The 12,414-nt window shown below is 40.1% G+C and overlaps 1 protein-coding gene across 1 annotated transcript in view; it reads left to right on the top strand.

Moving 5' to 3' along the window:
- The first annotated feature begins 6,008 nt into the window (after nucleotides 1–6,008).
- The window catches only part of KDM2B (lysine (K)-specific demethylase 2B), a 112,113-nt gene continuing 105,707 nt past the window's right edge, over nucleotides 6,009–12,414 (top strand). Inside the window, exons 1-3 of the mRNA XM_009998406.1 lie at nucleotides 6,009–6,041; nucleotides 7,498–7,642; nucleotides 10,832–10,910. Of these exons, the coding sequence (XP_009996708.1) occupies nucleotides 6,009–6,041; nucleotides 7,498–7,642; nucleotides 10,832–10,910 (257 nt within the window). The remainder of the gene's footprint in view (nucleotides 6,042–7,497; nucleotides 7,643–10,831; nucleotides 10,911–12,414) is intronic.

Genomic DNA, 12,414 nt, shown 5'->3' with positions numbered 1-12,414 from the left:
GGTGAGCGGCCTCAGGTTGGAGCGTATTTGACGGGAATCTGCGGTTTTTCAGTCAGTTTTATACAGCCCTGCCCGGCGGTGGGTGCCCCTCCGCTCAGGGCAGTAGAGGAAGGGGTGTCCCCTTGCTCCGTCCCCGCTGCCTTCCCTCAAAAAAACAGCCACAAAGCCATTTATCGGCTACTTCTCTCAATAGCATCCCTTCTTTAACCGCTTGAACATTCCATCTACATCTGTTTTATGGATCTAAACCGGTCTGAGCACCCACCCTCGCTTCCAGTTGACATTGATACACCTCATCATTCGTCACGGTTTTCACAACTTTGCATGCCCGGAGCTCCTGATAAACTCGTTTTTAACCAGTAAGCAGTCAATGAAGCAGATCGAACAGAGCATTTCAACAGATAGTTGTGCCAGTGTTGTAAGATTTTTTTTTTTATTACTGCGTTCATGCAAACCATTTAAACATTTTTTTTTCTGTGTTTTACAGAGGGGAAAAATGAGGCATAGAACAGAACTCCATAGGAAATACAAGGCACAGTTATGAAGATGATTTCTGAAAAGGTGAGCCTTAATATAGTGCTTGTGCCACGTCAGGCTTGTGAGTTTGGAGAAATATGGTGTGTGGAAGTAATGTCTAGTAAGAAAATCAGGATATTAACAGGAGAAATACTAGACAAGGATACTTGTTGCTATTTACAGGCTCATGGATGCTCACAGATGAATCACTGCAGTGCTAGTTGCATTAGAGATCAAAAGCATTGGGGATTTGTTACTGCGTTTACGTTTTCCACCTTATTTACAAGTAGGAAAAATGCAGCACATTGTCTTTAACGTTTCTGCTTTGTTCTTCACACCCTTCTCTCATTTGCAAAGTCGTTAATTTATGTATGCACAGTAAAGGTGATGACAATCTACACCAACATAGGTCACTTAGTGCTTTTCATTTACATGGCATTCTTTGGATTCCTTACCTTGTAGATTTGATCTTATCCTCTTCTCAGGAAATAAACAGTCATCTTGTAACAAACAACTTTTGGTTAGATTTTTATCTACAGGGGTATTCAAACACCTCTGTAGAAGTACGCGTTTGATTTACAGTCTTTCCACAAAAGCCTTTGCTGTTGTATAAATTACTCCATGGAGTATTTGCCTCCAGCTTTTATTTTATCGGTGTCAGTACTACTGTATAGGATCCATTTGAGTGAAAGTCCAGCATAAGTTAGCATCATAACATACCACTCTTTGTTAAGTGTGCTTTGATTCTTAAAAAAAACCCAAACCAAACCCTTGAAGACCTCATCACCACAATCAGCATTATCTGGCTCCCACCAATGCCTTAGGCTAAGTCTGATCACCACATTGCAAAGCAATGAGTAACAACCACGCTGTGATTTCATTACCACATTTTACTTGGGAGAAATGGCAACAGTCAAAAAGCAGCTATGTAAAATTCCCTCCACCTCTTGAGCAAACATTAAAGCTTCTGTCATCTACTTTCTGTAGAATCATACATTTTAACATTTTTTGCATTGCTGTTTATAAGTTATGAACACTATTTATGTAGGTGTACGTAACCAAGATTGGTTGTTCACTATTTCTTCTCCTTTCTGTGCAAAACTATGGTTGAACTGTAACATCGTGGATGAGTACTACTGCACAAATAATGCCCAGCTCTTGATCTGTTCCCTAAAATCAGATTTCTCTACAAAAAACCAACACCAACAAAAAAAATAACTTTCAAGAGACATACAGCTGAGAAGGCCTTTCTAAATAATGGTATTAAAATGGACTCACTGTTTCTCTATCTTTCTGTCCATCACTCCTATTCCTGTTTATCAGAAAGGGCTCTGAAAAAAAACAACAGTATTGGACATGGATGTATTGTTGAGTTCATATTTAATTCAAGGAAACAGTATGGAAAAGGACCTGTTGAATCAGTAAATAAATCTCACCTCATCCCATCCACTTTTCCAAACCTATGTGCAATTTTAAGCTTCCAAGTCCCAAGGCTGTAGCTTTAAAATAATAATTATTTATTTTCCTATTAGAAATTATAAATTGGCTTGTTAAATAGGAAAACATACATTAGGGATCAAGCCTTCTTTTCAACAAAACCAGGACTGTAGCAGTGCACCCCTTTATGTTCCATTTTACAGCTCCATTCTCAGGTACAGGATAATTTATTTTATTTCCAACTCTAATTACTCATTATTACACAGCTCTGTACTGCCACTCTTCAGCTAGCTGAAACAAAAAGTCAGTCGTGCTTAATTAACTCTTAGAAATGCTTCAGGGAGTTCTAAAATCATGGAGTTCAAAGCTGTGGTTTGATGTTACCTCTGATCAGTGCAATTGCGGGAGGCCACCAAAAGGGTGTAGTCCTGCACTCTTCCTTCATCTCACCCCACTCTCCTCTCCATCCTGTAGACACCCATCAAATGGCTACAGAGCTTCAGTGAACTGACCTAGTGAAAACATGAATTTTTTTTTCCTTAATGGGTAAGTTTTCTGCTGGATCAGGTCACTGAACTAACTTACCCTGTGGCTGCATGAAGACTAAACCTGGAAAAGAAAGGGACCTGGAAGAGAAAGGGACCTGGCAGGAGAAATGAGGGACATACATGGAAGAGAAAGGGAACTGGCTCTTTCAGCAGCAGGCTGTTATTACCTCTAATTAGAAGTAATGTCAACCCATTCTCTAGATCATTTATGCATGAACACAATTGGAGCAGGTGGCAGAAGTCCAAGTTTCTTTCCAGAAAGCCCTGAGGAATCTGTACACTGTCACAAGGATACTCAATTATTTTTTTCCTTCCAAAAATGTACTTGTCATTTCTGTAGGAGGACTGAGTAAGAAGAGGTTTGCTGAGCACTGTATGATTAATGTGATACAGTACATGTGAGCATGCAGAGGTGCTACCCGCTGCATAGCAGCTCCTCTTAAAACATATTTTCAGCTTCACATGCAAATCATCATGTCCATTTGTTCCTGTTATTGTACCAAAAGCAAATCAGGTTACCACAAAATGGAAATTCTGGTAGATTTGCAATAAAACCAACACATTAAAAGTAGCAGTTGCTGAAGGCAAATAAAGGTTTGTCAGCAGTTCCAAGCAGTGAGGAGTGTAAGGCAAGCATCTCTACAAATATCATCTAAAGTAGAGCTTAAAGTTGAGTTGGTGGAACTTCTGCAGAGGAAGTATTTTGATCTGTCATGTATAAAAAAAACTGTGTAATTTTTAACTTCCTTCAGAAAACAGTGAAATAGTTAATCATCTAGTCTTCCATCTTAACCCAAGGTAACGTATAGAGTGTTAGGTCATATAGAAGACAAAGTATTTTAAAAGATGCTTTAAGATTATTTCACTCCATTCTGTCCAATGGGAAATTCAGTTCAGACTACGCCTTTCTCAGTAATCACCACTCCCTTTTCCCAGTACTGATACCTGAAGTGGTTTTCCTCATTATTTTTCACTGTGAGGAAAACCAGCCTTGTGGCATCTCTGGGCTGTCCTGCACCAGGCACTGCCTGACAGGGCCCAGCTCCAGGCACTGCTGGAAACCTGCTCCATGACCTGTGTGGAGGGTAAACAAGCCCTAACATCATCTGCCAGCACTGAACCTGAAGCACACAGGTTTAATATTGCATCTGAATGTTCTTATCTTACTTAATGCAGATGGGGATATTCTCATCATCCACATCCCACCACTCTCCCTTTCTTTTTTTCAGTTAAGTGTGAGACACAGTTATTGTTACTAATACATAGGCTACAATATTATTGCAACGGTAAAATGAATTGTAGCTAAATAGGAATAATTTCTGTCTTAAAACAAGGCAGAAAACATGCTTTCTATTTTTAGAGATCGATAGATTAAAATGTCATGTTTCTGAAATATACTTCATTCTGTACTTCAATAATATGCTCTGGTGTTTCCAGGTGTATGTGATTAATACAGTTCTTGGTGGGTTTGCTTGATACACCAAGAGTCTCAGATTGTTAAAGTCAAGTCCAAAACCCCCAAAGATTTAGAAAAATGAGTTCATTTTCTTTTATGTCTCTGTTCTGTCTTTTTTGGTGGACTTCTGTGGAAAGGATGGATTATGTGTTTTTTGTCAGATGATTCTCTAGTAACATCCATTATCTTGTACTGTGGCCTCAATCCTACAGATGTACACATGCATTTAATTTTAAGATTGAGTAATCTTGGCTGAAAGGTCAACATATCCATACATCTTCTCATGATTGTGGACTAATAATGCACTTGCTGTAACAGACATCTGGAATCCACACTTCAATATATAACCTATAGAGTGCTTCTATATGATAATACAGTTCAATCATCTGTAAGCAGGGAGATGTTAGAGAAAGATGACATGATTTTTCAAGTCTGCAGTTAGTGGCAGATGCAGAAGGACAAGCTCACTGCCTTAAAATCCCAAGTTAGAATTCTCTCCATCCCTGTCTTTACCCACATCATAGTTTATTAAAATATAGATCTTTTCTGATGAGGTGATTGGTGGGGCCCAAAAACTTATATTTTAATGTGCTTGATCTTTTGCATAATATTTCATGTTTCATGTAGTACCTGGAATGGGACTGGTTAGGTATACAGAGGGGAACTGGATGCTGTATGAATGTTTCTGCTGGTAGGGGCAGTCAGGAATAGTTGCAGTCTCAGTTTAATTGGTTTGAGAAGTAAAGCCATAGAAAGACAGTTTGAAATTTGCTTCTGGCATTTGTACTGGTTAGATCAGAGCACTCCTCATTTTTGCTGGCCCAGGAGAGACAACCATGAACAAGCACTGTGTTGAAGGTGGAAACATTTATTCTCAACATCCATCTCAAAAAAAATTGCAAAAAGCAAACCAGAGGAGCACTGTCAGAGCCACCAGCCCCAGCCCCTGGGTTGAGATACTCTTTGATGTTCCCTTTCTCAGGGGGCTGTGGAAGGGAGGTGAAGGATGCAACTGCAGAGGAGGCTGTTCAAACCCTGCACTGACCCTGCTGTGGCAATTAAGAGTAGATGTGAACTGGTATTGTGGAAGTGAGACCCTCGGACAGTCTCAGGAACCCACAGTGTCACCGAAGAGGATTTTTCCCTATTTTTTTTAAAGATTTTTTTATATCAGCAGCTCCTTTTTACCTACTTTTTCATGCGATTTCACAGTCACTTAGGTTGGAAAAGACCTTCAAGATCGAGTCCAACCCTTAACTCCCTACCCTCCCAAGCCCAGCACATCCCCAAGCGCCGCATCTAGAACGGCTTCTAAACACACTCAGACATGAATCTTCTAACTACCTGTTGTACACGTGTATTGCAAAGGCAATTTTGCTTTATTTAACACCGAATAATACATGATAGGTCTTAGAACCTGTTCTCACAAGGCAAATTTCGGTGCAGATCCTGGAGCGCTTCACGCCCCGTCCGCCTCCGGCGGGGCTGCCGTGCGGAGCTGCTGGCGGGGCGGGGGATAAAGGAACACCGCGAAGCCCAGGGCAGGGAAACTGAGCACACAATAATTGACCTACATATGTTAAGGCAGCAACAAAAGCCATAAAGAGCAAGCATATTCACTATTTCACCTCATTTGTTGCTATTTCTGGCCTCTTCATTAAGCATACGTGATTTGAACATCACACACTGTTGAGGCTGTTACACATAATGGACAAAGTAGACTGAAAAATATTGTGTATAAATTAGCCTGTTCATTGGTTTGCATTATAATTACTTTTCTGTTAATATAGGAAGGGTTCCTTCTTGGCTATAATACAAAGCAATAGAGTTTAATCTGATCTATTAAAAAAATGTGCACTAGTACACTAAAGGTGAAAACCATTAAACATTCTGATAGGAAAAATTCAAAGCCAGCTAAAAAAAAAAGTGCTGGTGCAAAATTGCAAAACTTTACAGAGACCTGGATGGCTTTTGTTTTTCCTCCTCCCCATTTGGGCCAAAAATGCAGGACAGGAACTGTTGACAATTAAGTGATGAAACTCTCAAAAAAAATGGAGGCAGAGAAAGACTCTGGAAGAAGATTGGTGTGTAGCTGGCTTCTGCCTATTTCCTATTTGTGCCTTTTAATTGATTTTGCTTAATTATTTGCAAAGGGAGAAATGCATGTAAGACGTAGGCAGCGGAGCGGCTTAGTTTGCAAGAGAGGAGCTTAGAGACTGGGGAAGGGGGTGGAATTTAACCGAGGGGAAGGAGAGGGTGGGACGATAATAGATATATATAATTTTTTTATTATTTATTTATATGTCTGTTGCCAGACCAAGGAGCTTGATTTCAGGGTCGGAGAACCCTTGCAAGTCAGAGTGTCTATGGTTATGAGCACAAGGTTAAGAGGGTGTTATCTTGTAGGATCTGAGCAATGGTGAATAAAGCTGTATTACCAACACACTTTGTGTCTTCTCCATTTACTTTGTGACTCTCCATTTACCAGATCTAGCTATGAAGCTTCAGTAAACCTCATGAAGCTATGGCAACTTAATTAGGAGCCAGAGCAACCAAAATGGATCTTGGCACAGAACATAAAGCAGACATAGATATTGTGTGGATAAGCAGCCTAAAGCATTGCTTTGATGGAAGACCTCCACAGTGCATTGGTGAACACCAGAGCGTGTAAGACACTTGTACTTTTGTCTTAGGCTACACTGAAGCACTCTGAAAAGTTAATCTTTATCAATTAAACAGATGAATTTAAATATTTGTTTAAACCACTATATGGATATTCTTATACTCTCATTGTTACACTTATTTTTTTCTTATTTTTATTTTTTTAAATTTTTATTCTTATTCAGAACTCAAATTCTCCTGATTCACTTTGCTCCCATTCATTTTGGAAATTATTTAAACTCAGCCAAAGTAAATGTATTTTAAGCCCAAACAAATGTATCTACACAGAGATTTAAAGTTATTTGTCTCACCCATCCATAATGTCAATTTGGACAAATTTTCACAGCTGCTCCAGTGTAGGAAAAGGCAAAAATATTACGACTTGTGTTAGAATGAGGATATCGGGAATTATCTCGTGTTCACGTGTAGTAATAATAATAATAATAAAAATGATCCGGTTGCTAACGAGCATTGGCCGCCGTTCACGGTGTTTTTACGGGATTGCAACACACATCGGTGCTGTAGCTTGGGAATTTTCGGCGAGTTCCGCCAGCCTCCTGCTCGCCTTTAAGCGCCCGCCTCGGCACCGCAGCCCGAGTTTTAGTTTTCCTGCAGCCAAACACCTGTTATTCCCGTCCAGTTCCGTGTACGCGGGATGGAAAAGGTTGTGCATGCAGCTGTGTTGTAGCTTCTTTGGGGTCAGGTTTTGTTCACTTTGTGTCTTGCCATCTTAAGTTGTTTCCCCCAGAATCTGTTTTATCAAATCGTCCTGCACGATCCATGTCCTTTCCTCCACCTACCGACCCCGATTATTTTTCTTACTTTTTTTTTTTTTTTTTTTCCCGGACAATGTGGGTTTTTGTTTTGTTTGTTTTCTAGCGCTCTATTGGCAGAAGGCGGTACGATGAGAACGAGGACCTCTCGGACGTGGAGGAAATTGTCAGCATCAGGAGTTTCAATTTGGAAGAGAAATTAAAGAGTAAAATGTATCACGGGGATTTCGTGCATGCCATGGACGGGAAAGGTAACCGACCGGGGGGGGGGCCCGGCCCGGCTCCGCTGCCGGAGCCTCCACGTGTAGCTCCGCGCTCGGTTCGTATTTCGCGCCCGCGTCCCCCCTGCCCGGGGATCCGGTGACGAGCAGAAGGGGGAGCCCGGAGGAGGGGGAACTGGTGGTTTTTTCCCCCCGACACGAGGCTCGGGGGGCGGCGTGGGGAGAAATGGCAGCGCCTGGCGCTCCCCCCGCCTCCAGCGTGCCCCGCTGCCCTGACCCCGCCGCACCAGCGGGATGGTCGGGAATTAGGTCCTGGCAAAGGAGAGGCAAAAAAGCCCAGCCCCCACTTAGCCGGAGGTGATTCCTGCTCCCCCTCCGCTCCCTGTTGAACCCAGGACCCCGTTTTGCAAAGGGATGCAGTTGATGAGCCTCTTCGGCAGGGTCGGAGACTTGAAAGTCAATAAATTCTTTGTGTTTCTATCATATATTAAATTACAGCGCTCCCCTCCCCGAAGTTCCTCGGTTTGCTTAGGTGACTTAAATTACGGAGCAGTAAGCAAAGCCAGACAGCCCAGCTCTGCAGCAGGGTTGCCTGGCTGGAAAGGAAATGGGAGAGGTTTGCCCAGGAATCAAACGGGCCAGGCCGGGGGGAGGTTGCGAGTCACCTTTATTTACTGGAGCATTGTTGGAAGGGATCCTGAATCCCAGATGGCTGTCACCAAAACCCGGCCTCATTGAGGACTCCGGGTCTAAGCCGACTTTCTCAGGAAGGAGTAGTTTTGGCTATAATCCTCCTGAAATGGCTATAACTATGGAGCCACTAATCTAGTTTAGAAAATTTCCTTTTCTCCCATAGGCTTAGTTTTGCATGAGCATTTTAAGCTCCTTTTAGAAAAGTTAATGTGGTGGAGAAATTAAATACCTATCTTATTTAGGAAGGTATTTGTTTAGGAGATAAGCTCAACCCTGACCCCTCTTCCTCCAAACAAGACACAAACACCTATTTTTTAGCTGGAAAATGTTAATTAATTTTCCAGAAAATGATTGCATTCTGCCCTCATCTTCCAAATACTCCAGTGGTTGCCATTGCTACATGCTAAGGATAATACAATTCACAGCTTCCCTAGCTCAGCAGCTCAAAAATCTTTTGGTTGTTTTCTCCTTTCTAGGGAACTTGCAAATAAATGAGTGTCTTTTGTTATTTTGTTGTGGTCTGTGTCTGCTTTGTTCGACCCCACAAGGGATTTAAATGCTTTGTTGGGGCATTAGGAAGAAAGGGTCCTTCTTGCTTGCTCCTATTTTTACTATTGGTTTATTTTTTCTTTAAGTCCAAGAGTTGAATTGAATCTAGGCAAAACAATAACAGTGGTTAGTAAGAAAAAAAAAGGCCAGTCTATATGAACACATGGAATTGGTTGAGTGAAATATTTATTTTTCTTTCCTATTGCCTTGTTTTTAATGATAACTCTTCTTTGATATTTTTTTTTTGCTAGGAATGCGTTTTGAAGGTTTTCCTCAAGGTGCTGCAAGGCAATGGTGTCATTCTGCCTTTAGTGCAGTTTGTCACAGCTCCTTGTTCAATAGTCTCCTAGGCTGTATATCTGCCTCTGATTCTCCCACCAACATTATTCTTGGTGTTTGTTGACTTTCTGTCTTGGATGAGAGTGTTTTGAAAAAAAACACCTGTGGCTTATTTATTTGCTTACCTAAACCCAGAACAGTTTTAATGGGAATGCCTATGAGAAATGAAGATTCTAGTACAGAAATATTTATTTGGTAACCTTCATTAACTGGAATATTCATTCCACTTATTTTGAGACTAGTAGGAATAAAGTTGCTATAATTTTAGTGTTTTTGTAAGTGGGTAATTACTGTGCTCTGATTGGGTAACTTTAAGTAGGAATATTACATCCCTACTTGTCATAATTGCTAACTGAATACAGCAAGGAAATAGTGATGAAAACAGAGGGCAATGCATCTGCAGGCATGGGAGCTTAGCCTCCCTTTCCCCTGTTTCTTTCAGTATGGGTTTTTATAGCAGAGACACATCATTGCTAGAAGCTGGAGTCTTTGAGTTTCTCGTACTCTTCCAGGAAGGGTGTAACTTGCTGGCTGAATCTTGCAGGAGTTAAACCGTTCGTGTGTACCTCAATGAAACACAGTGCAGAGTGTGTTTGGCAGCATGTAGTGTGTTCGGTAGTGCTGAGAAGTCCAACGGTGTTTCCAGTTTAAGGTAGCATATGGATGTTGTATAAAAGTAATTTTTTCCTGTAAGGAAGGGGGAATAGCAGAACCATAGAAACATTCTGTGGCCACTGCAGGAATTTCTCTTCTCCCTGTGGCAGAAGGCTCCAAATGCAGTGTGGGGTTTTGTAGGCACAGCTCACTCAAAATGCTGCCTTCTAACTTTCTCTCTAATCCCCAAATCACTGCTATTGTGTCAGGCCTTTGCATAAAGAAATCCCCAGGAAAGGCCAGTTCTGTGTAATCCCTAGAGTGAAGCAATGAGGAGATAATGGTCAGTGTTAACATAACAAAATTATGTTTAATTTTCAAGTTGCTCGTGTGTTAGACTGTGACTCCCACACAAAAGCTATTCTTTTTCAACCATAAGTGCCAGGAGCTGTAAAAGATTTCTGTCTATCAGCTCCTGCAGTTACATTTCTGATTAATAAAAGCAAACAAGAAAAGTACTCAGTTGAAAGTAACAGTAACCCTCACATAAAAATAATGTGTTCACAGAACCAGGACTTTCTGCTATACTCAGATAATGCTGACAAAAAACCATGCTTTTCTTCTTAGATATGCATAGTTTAAAATGTATTAACTTAAAAATGCATTTTAAACTACACATTTGCCCCAAAAATACTAGGCTGATTTGCAGTGATCGAGTTAGGATTATTTTCTAACTGTTAATTTGGTATTTCATTACAGCCTGGGTGTTTCAACCCAGACCTTAATTGACAAACTCTGACTGGATTCTATTTTATGTGCATCAGTGAACAGGAAAAATAGAGAGCCGCTGGGAGAGCATTGTCTGTCATTTGGTTTCCGGTTTGGACCTAAAATATGCACTCTCTTTATATTTTTCTTTAAGTGATAGTGGTGTCCCTTGGTGAGAAAAGGGAAATGGGGAGTGTTTTGAGAAAATGCCATGTGAGGTGCTAATGCCATTGTAATTGATGTTGGATTTTTTTTTTTTATTCATTATTCAAACAGATTTTACTTTTGAGTATGTGCAAAGAGAAGCTCTCAGAGTTCCCCTTATCTTCAGAAATAAGGATGGACTGGGAATTAAGTAAGTTACAACCAAATCTTGATGATTAATAAATGCTTTTATAAAATAACCATTATGCTTTCCACTTGTGATGTTTCTTTTGATGATCTCAAAATGTATTGCAATTAGGAAGACTGTCAGCACCCTTGAGAAGAGGAATGATTATTTTCCGCTTATAAACAAGCAGATAATGAGGACTATAAAAGTTAAGTGCAGCCAGCGTGGTGCTACACAATCAAAAATAAGTCAGTGATGAAAATTAGGAATAAAATTCAAAGATTCTGGCTTCCAATCCCTGCTGTAATGACAGAACAACCTGCCTTCAGTGTTTGACTTCTCAATTGTTTTCTGGGTACAGGTGGAAAGTCTAATGATGCCTGTAATTTTTTATTATAATTGTATCTCTACAGAATGTTACAACTTTGTAAATATTTAATAATGTCTAGTTAAAATATAGTATTATTAGAGTCTTTCTGAGGTTGCATTTTGTTAATATCCAGTCATAAAGGAATATGATATTTTAATAAGAGAATCCTGCCGGTTTCTTTGTGTAAGTGACAGTGTCTAAGGGAGAAATATTAAAATTATATACTCTATTAGCCACATAATCCATAGTTCAGATAAATGTTCTATGATATTTTTGAAAATTATGTTCTTTTACTGTAAGAGCCAATAATAGCTGCTGTGATGCCTCTCAAGACATAATGAAATAGTTTTTTATATGTTGAACTCTGAACAAGAAGTGCTTAGTAGGTACTTGGTAGTAGTTACAGCAATGTTGTTTTTTATTGTACCATTATGTTGCATTGAGATATTTTTTCTTTGGTTATTAAGCCCAGTTATTTCCCTATGTAGTCCTGGATGCACAGTCTAGTTTCTTGTTAAAAAGAATAATGCAGTATTTTTATTTGTTTGTGCAAAGCCTTTCCTAGATTGTACCCTAATTTTCTGATGAAGACATGTGTGTATTCTGCAATGCTTTAGAAGACTGATAGAAAACGTAACTATTAAGTGAGAAAGGTTGGCCACTTCTTACTGTTCTTCAACAGTTCTACGCTCCTATTTGGTGTTGAAGAAAAATAACATAATTTTTCTCTTGTATTATTTGAGAGAAGGTGTGGTCAGGTTATCCTTAAAGATCCCCCCAGCAGAGGGGATACAGAAGCATCTGTTGTGATATTCCTGAAGAATGCAACCTTTTGTATGACATTCATAAGAAAACCTGAGAAGCAAAGTCATCCATGTTCACAACTTAATTATGCTTCACCTGCAGAAGCCATATCATTCATCTTAGCTTATATATTGACTGTCATGTCATCTTATGCAACATTTTCTTGTTTATCTTCTCAACTGAGTTTCCTTAAGGTATAGTGCCACTTGTCCTACATTCACTGGTGACAGTGTTGGTCAGTCTAGTTCCTAGAGAGCCAATGACATCTCCATTGAGTGGTTGCCCAAATGTACATTTAGGCTGTTATCTGTATGTGAAACCATCACCTGAAGCTGAATAATTTTTGCTTCAGCA

Source organism: Chaetura pelagica, unplaced genomic scaffold (assembly GCF_000747805.2).
Source record: "Chaetura pelagica isolate M959 unplaced genomic scaffold, ChaPel_1.0 scaffold585, whole genome shotgun sequence".
In the NCBI taxonomy this organism is placed as follows: Eukaryota; Metazoa; Chordata; class Aves; order Apodiformes; family Apodidae; genus Chaetura; species Chaetura pelagica.
The sequence above is the reverse complement of the archived record's forward strand: the minus strand, read 5'-3'. Positions and strand labels throughout refer to the sequence as shown.